Here is a 19,595-nt window from a genome sequence, read left to right as displayed (position 1 = left end):
TGCAGTTATATACACTCTCGTGACACTCTCCACACTGTCCATACATCATTCAGTCACTGTGTGACTTTTGAGGATAGCACTGAAAGTGAATCTGATTCTTTTTTTCTATCTCAGTTTTAATTTACTGGTATAACTTTCTGTGAAAGAAAGAATAATATTATTTGACTTCCACACAGAGAAGAGAGAGAGGAGATTGAATTTATACCCCGCCTTTCATTCAGAGTCTCAGAGCGGTTTACAGTCTCCTTTCCCTTTCTCTCCTCACAACAGACCTTGTGAGGTAGGTAGGGCTGAGAGAGCTCTTTTGAAAACTGTTATGTATGTGGACTCAAGGGAAGACTTTGGGTGTTCCTGCCTGGCTCATTGGAGCCATATGGACTGAGCTTGGGAACAAAGGGCTGCAGGATCGAAATCTCTACAGTCCTGAACCAATCACAAGCTCCCACCAGTTTGAATGACCCAATAACATGCTTGCACGGGAACCCAGAGATGTATATAAGTTTGGCCCCATTGGCCCCAGCCTCAGTCTTGTGATGTAAACTCATACTATGCTAGTCCTATTGAAAAAACTTGTTATCTCTTATCCTGAGACTCCTCCATGCATAGAACTCACTATACAAAAGTGGTGACAAGGATGGGATATGGATGAGCAAGGCCCAGAGAGCTAACCAGCATCGCCCAACGCACTGAGCTCCAGCGCCACTGCGCTACCGGCATCGCTGCCCGGCCCAACCATGGCCACCACGTCTGGATTGCAAAACTCTATTCCAGAGTTCAACACAGCGCAGCCCGAGGCCTGGGAAGCCTGGGTCAAAAGACTCAAGTAGCACCTCATGGCCCAAAGGATCAAGAAGGATGAACAGGAGATGAAGAAGGCCATCTTGCTGAGCAACTGCAGCATCGCCACCCTACAGCTCACTGAGGGCCTTGTCACGCCAGAAACGCTCAAGTCATCATCCTTTGACAAGATCATCAAAGCACTGACCAGCCATTTCATTCCAAAGTCAACCCACCCTCCCAACAGCTGCAGTTCCTCGACAGGAACCAAGAAACAGACGAGACTGTAGCGACCTACCTCACCCGCTTGCACGACATGGGGATGAAGGCGGAGTACGGCGCACAATTTGAAGATGCCCTGCTTGTGAAGTTCACTTACAGCCTCAGGGACACGAAGGCCTGTTGTAAGATCACAACGGAAACCAACCTTACCCTGGCGAAGGCGCTGCAGATAGCCACTGCTGCTGAGGACACGAGCAAAGAGAAGGCCTGCCGCCTGTGTGCCAGTGCTCACCAGCTGCGACCGGCTGCAGAGTCGAATGACTCCAACAGGGACGACACTCTCAAGCTGCATCAGGCAGGTCAGCAAAAGCCATGGCCATGGGCAACAGAACCGACCACCCCCAAGACCTGCGCCAGTTGTGGAGAACCGCATGAGCGACGCACCTGCAGGTTCCAGAACACAACTTGCCACACATGCGGAAAGACCAGGCATGTGGCACATGTTTGTCAATCGCCAGCACTGCACCCAGGAAAACCTTCATGACAACAAAATGCCCACTGCCATGAGGTCACGCTCGTGGAAGACATGCAGGCACTCACCGCTACAGGGACCCAGGTATGCCAGATGCCCCTACCCTCTCCGGACAAATACCAAGTGACTGTGTTCACTGAAGGCAAGCCCTGAAAAAAGGAGGTAGACTCTGGGGCGGGCCAGACAGTCATTTTGGCCCGCATGTTCAGGGAGCTGTGCCGGGGGGGGGGGAACCCCCGCTACAAGCATCCCCATTCATAGCCCATGATTTTCAGAAGTGGGAGGTTGCTGTCCTGGTGGTGGGGGCAGACCATGTTACATAAGGGAAGTTCAAGGGTAAGCTTCCCTTAATCATTGTGGAGGGGGATCTGTGTAGCCTGCTGGGGTAGTCATGGTTCACGGCCCTGGGAATCCGGGTTACGGGTATCCATCATTCTCCCTTCCAGAGAGATTTTCAAAAGGTGTGCAAGGAATTTCCTGCTGTTTTTGATGGCACCTTGGGAACATACACCGGGGCCCCAGTAGCATTGCAGTTGAACCCCAATGTGCAGCTCATACGGTTGAAGGCCAGGAGCATGCCCCTAGCTCTGAGACCCAAGATTGAGGAGGAGCTAGACCGCCTCATGGCTCAAGGGGTTCTGGAACCAGTCACTAACATGAAGTGAGAGACCCCCATCATCACCCCAATCAAACTCAATGGCAGCATCCGCATTTGTGCTGATTACAAATGTATGATTAATAAGGCAGTGCAGGGACAAGCATACCCAGTTCCAGTGGTAAGCCACGTGTTAGCTTCATTAGCGGAGGCAAAAAATTTTGGGAAACTGGATCTGGCACAGGCATACCAGCAGCTCCCTGTGGATGCAGCCACAGCAGAAGCTCAAACCATTGCAACGCATCGAGGGGCCTTCAGAATAAAGTGCCTGCAGTTCGGTGTCAGCATGGCCCCTGGAATCTTCCATAACTTAATGGACTCCCTTCTTAAAGGTATCCCTGGAGTGGACTGGGTGGCCTGAGGGCTGCATGGGGTCAGAATTCTCAGTGTTTGCGTCCCACCAAGATGAACTGTCTGTGCATATAGGGTGTCTGTTGTGAGGAAGCAGGGTGGTGGTACCCCCAGTGCGGCAGCGAGTCCTAACAGCATTGCACGAAACCCATCCGGGGATTGTGTGCATGAAGGCACTGGCCTGCAGCTGTGTATGCTGGCCAGGAATTGACGACACCATTGAGTCCTGGGTTGCCCAATGTCAGCCATGCCAGGAGACCCGTCCAGCGCCACCCTGTGCCCCAGCCCAACAATGGGAGTCCACTTGCAACCCCTGGTCCTACCTGCACCTTGACTTCGCAGGGCCTTTCCAGGGGTAGATATTCTTTCTTATTGTGGACTTCTACTCCAAGTGGCTGGAGGTAGTACCAGTAGCATCCACATCCTCCCGGGTGGCATTAGGGACTCTACACTGGGTTTTCGCCACACATGGCCTCCCAGATACATTGGTATCGGATAATGGGACAGCTTTCACCTCAGCTGAGTTTCAGGATTTCTGTGGCCGGAACTTAATAAAGCACGTAAGATTGGCCCCCTTTCACCCCGCCACCAAAGGCCAAGTGGAAAGGATGGTGTGGGGTATGTAGGAAATGGTCCACCACATCATATATGGGGAGTGGGAAGCCCGCCTTGCCAAGTGCCTCCTGGCACAACATTCCACCCCCAGTACTGTCACCGGCCGCAGTCCAGCTGAGCTTCTCATGGGCCGGTAGCTGACAACCCTGCTTGACCACATGCACCCGGACCACGCCCCAGACCTACAAGAGGTGCCAGAGACAGTCCAGGCTCCTCAGGGGTCCGATACAGGGGACTTAGTGTTTGCCATAAATTTCAGGGGGGCGGCAGCATGGATACCAGCATGAGTATCCAGAGTATTAGTGCCGTCATGTACAAGGTCACCTCTGAGGGGGGGTTCACAATGAGGCAGCACATCGACCAATTATGGGCATGCGAGGCACCCAGGGGGGAAGACGAAGATGAGAGCTCCGCAAATCCGGCAACTGCACCAGACGTAACAGCCCGCGAGCTGGAGAACACAGAGAGGCCAGCAGCAACAACCCTGCCGTTGCCAGAGCCAGCGGAGTGGACGGGACTACCATCAGTGCCAGAGACTTCTGGGGACCCAGTCCAGCTGGCCTGAAGCCACAACCATGTAGCCGCCTACTCCAGTGTTCAGGCAGTCGACATGAGAGCACCGCAAGCAAGACTATGTCCACTAGGGGCTTGCAAACTAAGGGGGGAGGGATGTTATGTATGTGGACTCAAGGGAAGTCTTTGGGTGTTCCTGCCTGGCTCATTGGAGCCATATGGACTGAGCTTGGGGACTTGGGAACAAACGGCTGCAAGATCCAAATCTCTGCAGCCCTGAACCAATCACAAGCCCCCACTGGCTTGAATGACCCAATAACGTGCTTGCGCGGGAACCCAGAGATGTATATAAGCTTGGCCCCGGCCTCAGTCTTTGTTGTTGTTGTTGTAATGTAGCCTCATACTATGCTACTATTAAAGAGCTTGTTATCATAGAACCCACTATACAATAAGAACTGCTCTTGAAAGAGCAGCTATTTCAGAACTGTGACTGACCCAAAGTCACTTAGAAGGCACATGTGGAGGAGTGGGGAATCAAATCCAGTTCTCTCAGATTAGAGTTAATGCACTTTACTACTTTCAACTACAGTTGGCCTCTAAGGCAGCTTTCTGTGTAAGTGCTGGTGACAGCAATCTGATAATTGTCTCATTGGCTATCTTTTACCCGGTTCCCAATTGGTTGTCTAGTAGGAGAGGCCATCCAGTTCTGGAACTGCACAGCAATCACTCACATGGATTTAACAAAGACAGGGGAACATTTCATCTATTTTTAGTTCTTATGATAAACTAAAACTCATGTTTTACCAAAAAATGCTTCCTTTGTGTTTAAACAGCATTTTACCTCATAATGTGTCAGTTTGTTACTACCATTTGTGCTTTCTTCTTCCAGTAATGAATGATTGCCATAACATATAGGATTAGAAAATGGATTATTTCCATGAATATCTAATGTGGAACAACAGCTTTTTGTGCTAGACAATAAAGATAAAAGCATGATTAAAGGAGTAGCAACGTATGCCTTCATCGCATACCCCATTAAGTCTAAAATTAAATGCATATATGTTTGCACTGGAAGACTATATTAATGACTTATCAATATTTCATATAGGTCAATAGATAAACATTAGCTTATTAATTTGCTACATTGCTTATCTGATGTTATCCTATTCAGCAGAAGAATTTTTAACATGCAGCAACTGGATCCTAAAACTTTCTGGGTCAACAAATAAAGGCATGAGAGAAGCATAACTACAGTTGTCAGGTTAATTTAATGGGGGGTTGGGGTCCAACTAAGCACTTTGGATAGAATCCAAAGGAACCATGCTGTCAGCATAAGAGCTGTTACATTGGTAGAACAGCATTTCTGTTGATAGAGGAACAGAGGCCATTTTTGTCACTTCCCTCTGCTTTGCTCTACTATGCTATTCCTGAAGGTCCCTTGAGCCCCAGGATCAGGAGGCTCAGCGGGCTGTAACGGGAGTGAGGAGAAGTCCACTCTGTGAACTTCACTCTGCTCATGATGATTTGGAACCAACCCATTGGTTATTGTGATTCTATACCAGCTTGCCTATCTACAGGACTACCTTTCCCCACATGTTCCCCAGAGAACACTGTGTTCAGGAGGGCAAAATCTTCTTTCCATCTCCAGTCCAAGGGAGGCCAGACTGAGCTCTACAAGGGCCAGAGCTTTCTCAGTGGCAGCAAAAGTGCTGTGGTAACCCTCCTGGAAGCCATATGGGCCCTGCGGGATCTTCCCCAATTCCACAGGAGCTGTAAAAGAGAATTATTTTGATTAGCCTATGACATCTGAGTGGGAGAGTGCTGCCACCCTAATAACTGAGCAAATACTAATTATGAGTAATTAGATAATGTCTCAAGAACCACCGACGGATAGACCAACTTAAGAAACTAATAGAAATTGAACTGGCCCACTGAAGAAGCTGTGAACTGTCATAAGAAGTTGTGAATAGCACCATAATGATGTATCTACTGTTTTTTAGTTCAGCATTGTTTTAGTGGTTTTAATATGTAATTTTTTCTCGTTGTTGTTAGCTGCCCTGAGTCTATCTGCAGAGAGGGCAGGATATAAATTTAAATAAAATAAAATAGCAAACATACCATTCTCCATGTGCTGTTCAGATCTCAAAAAGCTGAAGTAAGAATGTGTCTCCTGGCAGTGACTCTCAGTAAGAATCTGAAAATTACCATCTCTGCACAACCAATGCGTCCTTCCCTAACAGGATCTATGCTCGCATGGTCCGGCCTATAGGACACATAATGCATGCAGTGTTAGAAACTCAGAAATAACCAATATGCTTTCAAGGTTTACAATTCTGAAAGAAAGGTAAAAGCAGGACTTTTTTATAGGAAAAAGCCCAGCAGGAACTCATTTGCATATTAGGCCATACCCCCTGTTGTCACCATTGTTTAACATAGGGTTTTTTGCAGAAAAAGCCCAGCAGAAACTCGTTTGTATATTAGGCCACACCCCTTGCTGTCAAGACAGTTGGAACTGCATTTCTGTGCAGCTGGGTGAGAGTCTCTATATATAGCATTAAAATTTTCAAAAATGCTATATAAGTAGGGTTGCCAGCTCTGTGTTGGGAAATTCCTGAAGATTTGGGTGTGAAGCCTATGAAAGGTGGGACTTGGGAGAAGAGGGATCTCAACAGGATATAATACCATGGAATCCACCCTCCAAAACAGCCATTTTCTCCAGAGGAAGTGATCTCTAAAGTCTGGAGATAAGTTGTAATTTCAGGAGATCTCCAGAAAGTAGGCATCTCTTTATATAAGACATACAAGGTATTTTAACTTCCACATACCATCAGGTGGCTGTCACTTTCCTGGTAATCAGTTTGAGGCTTGTCATCTACTATTTGTCTGAAGATTTTAACCCAAAATATGTGAATTTAATGGGAGGGAAAAAAATCTTTGCAAATAGTGTTGTCCATTCAACAAAAGGACTGTCTAGACGCTATGAACAATTCAGAAGGCTGTTTTTCCCCCCACTTGTGGAAGATGTTTTATAAGAACTGAGATTTTATTCTTTGCTATGGAAATGATATAATAGTCAAGGTGTGAAAAGAGAAAATGAGTTATTTGTCCTATTGAGTTATTTCTTATTAGCGGCATGGGGAGGGGGATGGTTAAAATTGCCATGGAATTTCTGTCATTCAGAAACCACTGAGAAGCATGGATAAACGTTTACGAATAGTCAGGTTTTCTGACCAGACCAAAGTGCCAAATTCCCTTGACCTCTGTTGCCTTTTGTACTTTGCATTTAAAAAAAAAAAAAAACAAGTTACAGGAGACCACTGAAAGCATTATGTCACAGGTAGGAATCACCACATCCTATAGATATAAAAGCCAAGCTGTACTGGTAACGACTCACCAGTTGTCCTTTGGCTGATCTACATGTCACTCAATTCCTTCAGCCCTAGAACAGATGAGAATTGGGCCACTGGGAAAGCTGCCTTCGCAGCCTATTGGCCTGGCCCATTAATTCCTCCATTTTCCCTCAGTGGCTGTTGCTAGACAACCATAGTATTCCCAGCTTGGTTCTGTCAGAAAAAGGCAGGGGGAGGAGGTCTTTTCCAGGCCTATTTTGGCCTTTGAGGGAGAACTCATTGGGGCCAGTTCTGATCAGGGTTGCCAGCTCCAGGTTGGTGGGAAATTCCTGTAGATTTTTTAGTGGAGTCTATGAAAGCCTGAGTTTGGGGAAGGGAGAGGCCTCAGCTGAATATAATGCCACAGAGTCCACCCTCCAAAGCAGTTATTTTCTCCAAGGGGATCTGTTGTTTGAAGTTCAGTTATGATCCCAGGAGATCTTTAGGCTCCATCTGGAGGTTGACTACTCTGGGCCTGGCAGCATCCTCTGGGTGACTTGATGCCACCTGACTGGCATTACTTAACTAGGCCTGGCTGCTTGCTACTGTTCAGCAAAAGCCCCCCCCCCCCAATGACAGCCAGTGTGGTATAACATTGCTTCAGAGCAGCATCTGCCAGGCTCAGATTCTCACTGTGGAAGCTGATAGGTGATTTTGGACCAGTCACAGACTTTCAGTCTAACTTACCTCACAGGGTTGTTGTGCAGACCAAAAGGGGGAGAGGAGACTGATGTAAGCTGCAGAGAAAGACTGTACTGTTCCTAGGTAGAGGCTGTAGGGAGGGGGGAGGAGATGGAAAGCTGAAGTCAGAGAGGCAAATAAAAGTAGGCTTGATGGTTAGCTAAGAAGGAGATAGGGTTGTCAACTCCAGTTTGGGAAATTCCTGGAAATTTGAGGGATGGAGCATGGAGAGGGTGAGGCTTGAGGATGGGTGAGACCTCAGACAGACTCCACCCTCCAAGCCAGCCATTTCCTTCTGGAAAACCATTGTTGCTAATCTCCAGGTGAGCGCTGGAGATCACTCAGAATTACAACTTCTCTCCAGATGGCAGAGATCACTTCTGGAGAAAATGGTGGATTCTGTGTCATTATACCCTACTGAGGTCGCTTCCCTCCTGTTTTGGTTCCCACTGTGGAGAAAGACTACTTTTCCTAGAAAGAGGCTGCAAGGAGGGAGGAGGAGATGGAAAGGTGAAGTCAGATTGCTCTCCCTACAGAAAACGGCCACCTTGAAGTGCATACTCTATGGTATAGCATAACACCACCATGCCAGTCCAAAAAACACAGATCACACCACAAGCACATGCTAATGCTAAAAGCTGCAGGGCCAAATATGATAAGAAAAGGTGGCAACTACACATTGCAGGTGAAAGGAATGCTGTGCATCGTTGTCACGGTATGAAGCCACAGCAAATTGACACTGAGTGCCCAAGGCTGGGGCACTTGCCCAGAACCTCTTTCTGGAGCCCGTTGTATTTATTTTCACAATGGACTTTATTCCTAGCCAATTACTCCTAGCCTACTCACTCACTCTCTCACACACAGAGGACTGTGCAGTCCAGATCACCAGGTGCATCTGGCAGGAGGGAGTGTTCTAGAAACAAATTACTACAGAGAAAATGGTTCCAGGTGACTCAAGCACGCCATATGCCACAGAGATCTCTCTCACACTTTTTTCCCTTTTTAGATCATTTGTTATGTAGTGGGGAAATACTATATCTATTTACTACTGTTAACATTTATATCTTGCATTCATCCAAGGGATGAACTGCAAGATGGCTTGAGCAGGAAGACTATTAGGGATCCAAATTCACCCCTCTTGGAACACCCATACAGACTTCACTACTGAAAAAAGCCTAGCAACAATCAGTTCTTCCAATTTCTAGAAGAAGCCAGATGAAGAGAATGCTGATTGGCTGGCCTTGTGACAATCCAACACACTTCCCTGCCACTCTCCAGGGCTGTAGCCCGAGATGAGGACCATAGGTGCACTGCCATTGCTTGGAAAGTGGTTTGCCACAACTTGAATTGTTGATAATTTGTAACAATAGCTTCCACTTAAAGAATAAGAGCTTATTTATTTTGTGCATTTTTATCCCACCCTTCCTCTAAGGAGCTCTGGGTATATGACTAGCCTGTCCTCCATTTTTCATCACAACAGCTCAGTGAAGTAGATTAGGCTGAGAGTCAGAGATCAACCCAAGGTCACTCAGCAAATTTCATGGAAAGCAGGGCTTGGAAACCAAGTTCTCTCAGTCCTATCCAGCATTCTAACCACTATACTGCACTGACTGGTTTTTAGAATACTAATATTTCTGTGAAACAAAAAAAAACTGTTAAGGGGTAGTGTTATGTCCACTTAGCTCTGCCCTCGTGGATTTACACACTAGTGAATAGAGTATCCAGATCACAGTTGCACTGTTTCAGGGGAGGGGTTTGTAGCAGGAACTCCTTTGCATATTAGGCCACACACCCCTGATGTAGCCAATCCTCCTGAAGTTTACAGTAGGACCTGTAAGAAGAGTCCTGTAAGCTCTTGGAGGATTGGCTACATCAGGGGTGTATGGCCTAATATGCAAAAAAGTTCCTGCTACAAAAAAAAGCCCTGCTGACTGTTCTAAGGTTACTCAAGTCAATAGGCTTATAAAGGTATGACAGTGTTCAGGCCTGCAAGAGTACCACTGGTTCAGGGTGGAATTTTCAGGATCATTTTTAATATGCTTAAGTTACTCTGGAAGAAAATTCATTTAGTACGATGTCTGAGTATGGCAGGTTGTTTAAAAGGGGCCAGAGAAATAAACTCTTCATTCGTATTGAACAGAATTTAAACATCAGACAGTCATAGACCTGGGAATACACATGGTGCATCTTGGTAAGAGAGCTCTAGAAGTTTTTATGAGGAAATAACAGATATTCCACTAATTTGTTTGAGGCCCTGCTGGGAAATGTGTGAGCCCCCATGGAGGCAGGCTGACTTCAGGCTTGCCACTTCTATCTACAGCTGTTCAAAGTCCTGATTTGACTGGTCATTGTAGAAGTTGCGAAGACACACCTTATGCAGAACAATGCAGTTCTTCTTTTTTAAGAAAGGGATCAAATAAATGTTAAAATGTATAAACATGCCAAGTTCTTTGGAACAAAGGGTTTTTAAAAAGACTGCTGAAGCATGGAGGTAAGGAACAAAAGTTTATTCTTGGGTCAAAGTCAGGGAAATGCATTAGCTGAGCAGAGAGGTCTTCCTCACAGTAGAAAAAAAACCACACCCTTTCCTGGAGGACAATATGTCCTGCTCTCCAAAATCAAATCACAGTATAAAAATTAGGAAAGGAAAAAGAAAGGTCCCCTGTGCAAGCACCAGTCATTTCCGACTCTGGGGTGATGTTGCTTTCACAACGTTTTCATGGCAGAATTTTTACGGGGTGGTTTGCCATTGCCTTCCCCAGTCATCTACACTTTCCCCCCAGCAAGCTGGGTACTCATTTTACCAACCTCGGAAGGATGGAAGGCTGAGTCAACCTTGGGCCAGCTACCTGAATCCAGCTTCCGCCGGAATCGAACTCAGGTTGTGAGCCGAGAATTCAGACCACAGTACTGCAGTACTGCTGCTTTACCACTCTGCGCCATGGGGCAGAAAATTAGAAAAATTAGGGGGGGGGGGATGTAAAAGCAGAAGCAACTGTAAAGGTCCAGAAAGAAAAATTCTTTCATGAGCCCCTTACTAAGAAATTGGAGAGACCTGAGTTTAAATCTCCACTCAGCTATGATGCTCTCTAGATGACATTGGACCATTGCCCTCTCCACCTGATCTCCCTTGTAAGAGTAATATGGATGCCTTAAGCTTCTTGTAGGAAAGGCAGGATAAAAATGTGTTCAATAAATTTTCATCTGTGTTCAACCCCTGTCCAAGAATATGCCATGGGGGTGGGAAACACTCAAACTCTAGTTGCTGGAGTACAGTCAAAACAGTTATTTGTCTTAGAATGCAGGGACCCAACACTTCTTCTGTCTTACAAATCAAAGCAAAAAAAAAAGAGTGGCTCTTTAGCTTCTTAAAGTCTTTGAAAGATGAGAGGCACACAGCAGTTTAGATTACCAGCAGCCTACGACATACAATGCATAAAAATGTTGGCCTTAATGGCAAAGTTCAGGATAAAACGGTGTCAGCTAATTTAATCATTTACCATGAAAATACCAGTTATCTTAATCTTACAGAGAGTCCTTAAGACTAGTGCACAGTTTTGCGTAATTGAATCATGACTCTGTAGAAAGGCAGAAACTGTGGCATTTTTGCTAGTTAGCAAGCACAGCAAGGGCTATAATGTCCTAGTTTAAAGATTATATTGACCATACAGACCAAGGACTGTAATGTTCTAGTTTAAAGAAGACATTGGCCATACTTTAGCTTTACTTCTAGAAAAGTCAGGGTTTATAAGGCTACTGGTGAGAGAAGAAGAGTTCAGTCTGCAATATCTTGGAGTGTTCTATGTTGAAAGGTTCTAGGGTCTCAGGATGCACCAAATGTGCTCATAAGCCAAATTAAAATGTTCATGTTTCATCTAGATGCCTGATAAACTACTGCACTAGCAACTACAAGAAAGCCAGAATGACTTCATTTTCCATCAGACCAAGAACCATAGAGCATTGTGATGGAAGCATCTGTGTTGTGTGTCCAGCCGGTCAGAATCCACAAACAGCTGCGATGAACAGAACAGAAATGGAGAAACAGGAGGCAGCCAAAGCCCAACCCTGAAGCCCTCTTTCTGACTGGAGGAGAATGAGGCCAGGACAGAGGAACCCCCAGCAGCAAGAGAAACTAAACAGATTGACTTTCAGTGATTCATTTAGCTTCAGGATTGGACAGATCTCTCCCCTGCTGGCAATTTGGCTGAACATCAATGGGCTAGATACCAGGATGAATAGCTTAAAATAATTAGGGGTGGGGGAGGATGAAATCTGCAAAACTGCTAGCCATCCAATTCTTTCTCATGTAATGAAAGATACAAAATAAATTACATTTAGGTTATTAAATATAAAGTCATTGGATTTACCTCCATTTGGCCCAAAGCAGGAAACTGGAATACATTCAACATTGATATCATTGCATTGATAGGCTGTTTATCATTGAGTGACTGACTGCATTTTGGCAGGTCAGAGGGGTCTTTGACACATGAATGGAAAAGAGGCACTTGAATTCTCCCAAAAAGAGATAATTAATTCCACAAACAATTTTGGCATGAATATGAATGTGTACCAAACTAAAATTGCTTGCAGCCAAGAAGGTTTTTGTTCAGTGATCGTCACTTTCAACCTTGTATTGACATTTGGGATCCAGATTTGTTTCCATTGAACAAGATGGGAATTTTGACACTCTTTTAGGAGAAGCCATCTGAGATCCCAGAAGCAAAATAGATAGTACTTTGTATTTAATGTGTGAAACCAGAAGCAACAGGCTCGTTTAGTATCAGTAAAGGTCAGTTAAAATTATAGAGACATCCTTTGGAGCAAATCCTCTGCCTTGTATTTGCATATTTATGAACTAGAGATTACGACAGCCCATTCCATTTATTAGAGCAGTGATGCTATAGTTAATAGTCTGTCAGCATTTCCATTATAAACCCCCTTTTTCACAGTTTTAATATCTCGGCCACTTGAAATCACGTCAAGCAAGCAAGTCACTTTTGTTGGTCCAGGTGCAATTACATTTTTTCCCATTTGTTTTTGTTTAATTTAAAATCAAAATAGATTTAAAAGTGTTTAGTCCTTATTGACTTGGAAGATTCAGTAAAACCTGTTATGTGATCCAAAGTTTGTTCTGCTCTTTCCTTGTCCTACCCTTTCGTAAGTGTGCCTGGCTAATGACAATGGTATTTAAAGTGTCATATATTTTAGAACTAACCCATTCTCAAGCATTTGGCTATGTTTTTCCAAACTTCTAACAGCTACAACATTGCACCACTTATTCTGGAAGAGCCACATTTGATTAACAGAATTTCCCCAGAGTAAATTTGAAATAAAGTGTTTACTTCCCCAGAGTAAATACTTTACAGTTTAAAGTATGAAACAATCACACTGAAGCATTCAGTTAAAAAAGTGAGTTGGGTCCATTGAATCCTTTCTGATACATTTTCCGTGGAATGAGAAATTCTGATGTAGGAAGGCTTTCTCAATGGAAGAAAATCTCAGACAGAAAGACACTTTGAAGAAGGAAATCACTGAATTTGACCAATTGACTTTGATGAAACAAAATTAGCTTAAAACCAAAGAACCTTCCTGGCTTAAGAATTCTGCTGATCAGTCGCATTGAGCTGTTTCCTGGAAAACTCCCATGAATGCCAACCTGATCCAACTTCAATTTACTTGAGGCCCAAAATATATTTTACATATGGCACAATTCAGGTTACCCGATGACTGTCCTTTAAAATCCTCTGTCACTCTGCATGACTCCAAACACTGTAGGGGGAAGGAGGGGCTTCAGGCTACCTACCAGCTCCATCCTTGTAAGCAGAAAGTGCTAAAGGGGGGGGAGGCTCTTTCCCCTTTTCCTTGGATTCCACATGCCCTGGTCTGAACACGTGAAGCCCAAGGAACAGGAAAACAGGCCATCTGCTGCCATTTCCAGTGATGAAAACAGTGTGGGAAGACAGCCTCAAGCCCCTCTTTCCTCCTTGGAGTCATGTGGAATGACTGAGAGACTTTGAAAGGTTAGTCCCCACATGAACTTGTGACTGAGAGTCAGGTTGGACACCTGTGACCCAACTCATGTCACACTAAACATGTATTTTGGCTTTAAGTTATGTAGAAAAGCATATGCACAGAATTTTCTGTGGCTTCAGAAGGTCAGTCCAGAATTTATAAGTTTGTGTCTTATATCTGTGATTCTCAAAATATTGAACAAAATATTGAACAAGGTCTCCCATAAGAACTCAAGAATTGCACTGGATCAGACTGAATCAGTTCAGCACTCTGATTCAGCAATGGTTACCAGATATTCCTGGGATGTTCTCATGCATAGCAATATGGAGATTTACATGCCTGAACAGACAATACTATCATAATAAAAACAGAGGGAATTGTGTGAACACTATACTTTGAGAATCAGCCTGCTTATTGTTGTGGCCATTCTGGGTCAAAATCAGGAACAGATTCCTTGGAAGATTACCAGGACTAGCCAGACCACCCCAGAGGAAGAGCAAGAGGCTCAGGGAATGCCAAACCTCACTAGTCCGCCTCCAGACCCTGAACTCCTGCCCCTGGAAGTGATGTTGCCAACATGCCAGATTCCATGTCAGCCAGTCTACTGACTTGTAAGGCCAGATCCCCCAATTCGCCCACCACCACTTCCTCCTACTCACCCCTCCAAGTTGTCCCCCTACCTAGTAGACACAACAGAAACAGTGGGCCCATAAGGAGGCAACTCATCAATGAAGAAGTGCCAGGCTTGCAGCCCATGTTTCAGCCACTGAGCCAGAATATTGACTACATGCATATATTTATTTTTGTTCTATTTATTTATAAATGTATATCCACCCTTTCTGCCCTCACAAGGCCCACCAAGGTGACTAGAAATTAAAATGTAATGTCAAACAAAACAAAAAAAGTTGTCACCCACTAGCAGAAGATAGGAACAGAAGGAGACAGACACATCTCCCTGGGGAGAGAGTTCCAGATTTTTGGTGCCATGACCAAGAAGACTCAGGCAGTAGCTTCAGAAGGTGTGGAGACCCAGGGAAGGGTCTCCAAAGATGACTGTAGTGGTCTGGAAGGTCCATGAAGGAGTAGGTGGTCCTTCAGGTATGTTGGTCCCAAACCATATAAGACTTTTCAACACCAGCACCTTGAATTGGACCTTGAAGCAAATTGGGAGCCAGTTTCTGTGCTAAAACTGGAGTGCGACAGTCCTCATGGCCTACTCCAATATCATGGCCCAATCAAGTCCTGGCCAGATGAAGCCCAGGAATAGATGGCACCTATTGCTCTCCAGCATATTTAAACCCTAGGCTAAACAGAGGGTCTAGCTGGTTCATTGAGTCCGTATGGCTGGCTGGCCACTGTGCTAACATGTTAGCCTGGACCTAGCACCAAGCTACCCAGACTGCAACCCTGATGACTGGACTTGGCATCCCAACTCTGAGCAAACTTTGACTGCCTCAGGTCCTTGCTATTGGGTCCTATCTGACCACAAATAAATGTGATTTCAGGTCTTTAACCTTTCATATTTAAACAAACCAATCTGGCTGTGAATTTCAGCTCAGAGGCTATTCCAGCTTGATAACTTTGAGCCAAGCTTCTTCTGGGTACAGGTTATCAAAAATTAGTTTCAGCCAAGAAGGAAGGAAGGAAGGAAGGAAGGAAGGAAGGAAGGAAGGAAGGAAGGAAGGAAGGAAGGAAGGAAGGAAGGAAGGAAGGAAGGAAGGAAGGAAGGAAGGAAGGAAGGAAGGAAGGAAGGTAGTTCTGTGGATTTGGTTTAATATAGCATAACCACTGTGGTCTCTTGGCAGCCAGAACCCTGAACATACCTCAAAAAATGACCATACATGAGTTAAGAAATGTAAGATATGTCTATACAGAGAGCCTTAACTTTTTTAAACAAGTGCCATATTTCAATGATCATCCTGAGGCAAAACCTCAGTACCTACAATATATTTTCCAATCCAAATTTCTTTTGGTGTTAGCAAATGGATGTATCTCAGAACAGAGGTGCCACTGAATTCCAGAATATTTGTCTACAGATTCTGAAGGCCTAGTAAAATATTCCCCAAACTTGGAAAGCCAGAAATAGCAGAACACCCATTTTGACTTCCAGATCTGTATCACTTCAATATACAAAATCAAATGAGTTTTGTTCATAAATGGCAAAAGGTATGTTCAAATATGTGTCAGGTGTGCTGATTTATTTAAAAGTAGTAACCCTGAAATTCAAACTGCTAGTAACTTTCACTCTGTACTTAATGTACTCTACAATGTCTTTATTTTGCAATGAGGAAAAAGAGAACATGCCAGCCAAACTGTTAATGTGCACCTGAATATTAAGAAGACGAATTATTATATAATTTGTCTCAACAGGATGTATGCAATTGAGTAATGATTCTGGGTGTGTCAGGCAGGTAGTGTCAATGCCAACACTCGTTTAGATAAAAATTAAAATTATGCAATGATTTATACCCTGAGCAATTGTCAGAATTACCATCTACAGTTTAAATGCTAATTACTTTAACAAATGTTTCACTCTTAAAAAAAAATGCCTTCCCAGCAAAGTAGACAGGAATATGATTGTTGCTATCCATGTCATTCTGTATTTCTGACTTCAAATTCATTTGTAGGGCAACACAGTTTTTAAAAAAACAAAAACCTAAACACAATGCTTGGTCTATATCTATAGGAAATTGCACAAGAAAGAAATGTACTCACTGTTGTAATGCTTAAATTATTCCCCTTCCAAAGTAGAGGATTACCTCCTTCTGTGATGACCAGGTGGTACCTGGAGATCTCCCACTATTACAATTGATCTCCAGATGGTCAAGCTCAGTACCACAGGAGAAAACAGCTGCTTTGGATTCTTCAGCATTAATCCCTGCTGAGGTCTCTCCCTTCCCTACATTCTTCCCTCCCCAGATTCCACACACCCCCAACTCCAGGCATGTCCCAACTCAGAGCTGGCAACCCTACCTCCTTCCTGTGTCTCATTCAACTGTTTTATGGGGCAATCCAAAATATATTAACTCGCATTTAAGTCAAAACACAGTCTATTAAACTCATGCTTGGTTTAGGGGTAAGGGTGGATAATAGAAGTACATCCTGCTAGGGAAGCAAGGGCAACCAGGAGAAAACTGGAGATACTTTAAAGTTTCATACATTACAAAGTCTTCAAGTTCCATATATGTCTGCCACAAGGACTTTTGATTAGACAACCACCTGATGTTTCATGTTTGGAACTTAATTCCCGGGTGCATGTGGGCTTGCTTCAGATTGGGACCATGGTGCACATGGGTTTAAACATTCTCTCCTCACTTTTCCTCTCAACCTGAAATAGCTCCAGAGAGATGCTATTTGCCTTACTGGTGAAAGTTGCATTAACTGATGGCTACATAAGTTTCTCCAAAGGAGCGTGAGAGGGAAAGATGTAAGCTCCCCTCTTCATACACTGAGGCCTTACCTGAAATCAGGCCTGTGCAGACCTGGGAATTAAGTTCACATAATTAAGTCACATAAAACATTTATTTCCTAGCAGGAAATCAGGGGAAAGATCAGGCTCTCAGCATTCCTAAAACAGAACCTGAATTTAACAGTCCCTTGGCATGAATGTTACAAGATCTCATAACCACCACTCAATAGGCATACAAGACCTGAACATTTATATATGGAAGAATATATCCATCAATTTCTTAACCCAAGAGTCAACACCATATGGTAGATAGAGTTCTGGAATTTGGACTGGAGAAATCCAGAATCAAAGTCCTGCTCAGTCATAAAGATAAGTAGATGAGTTGAGACTATTCACTCTCTCTTCGAGAGATTAGGAGGAATGATGCCCATGTATGTTGTCCTGACTTCCCTGTAAGAAGGTGTACTGTGGGTATGAATAGTGAGTAACATCTACAGCCGGAACAAGAGTGCATGCATGAATTCCACTATGCAATTTGTTAGCATTTTTCTAAAATATCTGAATCCCAAATGAGGTTGGTACAGCAAAGGTTCAGAGTAAACAACAAGCTCTGGGTTGTTACAAATATAAAAGCCTGAAGGGCATCCCCAACTGCCTCTCATTTTTTTTGCACCAGTAGAGCAGGTTGAAGCAACTCTCTGAAGCTAAGGAAGATGCTATCTCAGTAACTTGGAGTGGGAATATCTCAATGTGGCCCAGCAAGTTAACAAAGATGATGGTGATAAAATATGAGGAAACCTAAGCAGTCTCTAAGAGGATGTTAAGAAACATTCAAAAGAGAAATGAAGATACTGGAAGAGGAATTAGGGTCAACCGTTAATGAGATGCAATGTCATTAGCCAATAACCCCTTTAAGGTAGTTCCCCAGGCTTTCAAGGTATATTCATAAACATATGAGCATACTGCACACCCATCAGCATTCAACAGTGCTCATGATGTCTGAGTACTTGACCTGTTATTTCACTATATGTGCACCAGTCTGTTTCTAATACTGGATCATATTCAACAAATTCTACATCTGTATGGCTAGAAGAATGTCAGTTTCCTCAGTTTGGTATTGGATTAGATGATTGTTGGGAGATATGTTGGAAAGATATAGGAAATGTTTGAAAGATGTTTTTAGAAGTGTATTCAAATCTGCCTTGTTCTGGTTATCATGATTAGGAACTCTCTCTCTTTCAATCTGACTCAAAGGAGTATGCTTACCCAGCAAAAAAAGGGTAAAGATAGCCCCCTGTGCAAGCACCAGTCATTTCCGACATTTTCAGGGCAGACTTTTTATGGGATGGTTTGCAATTGCCTTCCCCAGTCATCTACACCAAGGGTGGCCAACGGTGGCTCTCCAGATGTTTTCTGCCTACAACTCCCATCAGCCCCAGCCAGCATGGCCAATGGCTGGGGCTGATGGGAGTTGTAGGCAAAAAACATCTGGAGAGCTACCGTTGGCCACCCCTGATCTACACTTTCCCCCCAGCAAGCTGGGTACTCATTTTACCTACCTCGGAAGGATGGAAGGCTGAGTCAACCTTGAGCTGGCTACCTGAACCCAACTTCCGCTGGGATCGAACTCAGGTCATGAGCAGAGAGTTTGACTACAGAACTGCAGGTTTACCACTCTGCAACACAGGCTCTTTACCCAGCAAAGGCAATCCATAAATGGAACCAGGCTTCTGCACAAATATGTCTTTCTCGGTCAAGTCTTTCATGGGCAAAAGGGTACTGTGTAAGGATTCCCCTTTGCAAAATTCTCAAATGCAATAGCTAGGATGGTGTGTACCATTGCTTTTTTGGTAGGAAAAGCCCAGCAAGAGCTCATTTGCATATTAGACCACATTGCCTGACCTGGGAACACATGGTTACTGCATGGCAGGTCAGGCCAGCTGGAGCCCTAGCCAGCCCAGGCAGAGCTCCACTCCTGTGGGCTCCAGTAGAAAAAAAAGCCCTGGTGTGTACTGTCTACTTCCTGAATAAGATACACACACACACAAGCTGAAACTTAATGCTGACAAGACAGAGATTCTCTGGGTAAATAGAAGGCAATCCTGGGACTTCAGATCTCTCATGTCTTGGGTGGTATTATAGTCCCCTTGAAAATCCAGGTTTGCAGCTCGGGAGTGCTATTCAACACAGCAGTCACCTTAAAAAAACAGGTGGTCTGGAGTGCTTTTGCCCAGCTTCAGATAGTGCATCAACTGAACCTATCCCTGGGTCAGTCAGAGGTAACCACAGTGATCCATGCCTTAATTATATTAGTCCGGACTACTTCTTGGGGCTATACTTGAAGAGTGTTCAGAGGCTGCAGCTAATGCAAAACACTGCAGATAGACTCCTTGCTGGGGCCAGCTATCAGGAGAATGTGACCACAGCATTAAAACAGTT

General features: G+C 44.4%; 1 protein-coding gene across 1 annotated transcript in view; it reads left to right on the top strand.

The window, feature by feature from the left end:
• LOC132566777 (uncharacterized) overlaps positions 1-12,880 on the top strand; it is a 434,283-nt gene extending 421,403 nt beyond the window's left edge. The window contains exon 5 of the mRNA XM_060232157.1: positions 11,615-12,880. Coding sequence (XP_060088140.1) covers positions 11,615-11,804 — 190 coding nt within the window. The 3' untranslated portion in view covers positions 11,805-12,880. The remainder of the gene's footprint in view (positions 1-11,614) is intronic.
• The last annotated feature ends 6,715 nt before the right edge of the window (positions 12,881-19,595 follow it).

This window comes from Heteronotia binoei, chromosome 2 (genome assembly GCF_032191835.1).
Source record: "Heteronotia binoei isolate CCM8104 ecotype False Entrance Well chromosome 2, APGP_CSIRO_Hbin_v1, whole genome shotgun sequence".
In the NCBI taxonomy this organism is placed as follows: domain Eukaryota; kingdom Metazoa; phylum Chordata; class Lepidosauria; order Squamata; family Gekkonidae; genus Heteronotia; species Heteronotia binoei.
The sequence above is the reverse complement of the archived record's forward strand: the minus strand, read 5'-3'. Positions and strand labels throughout refer to the sequence as shown.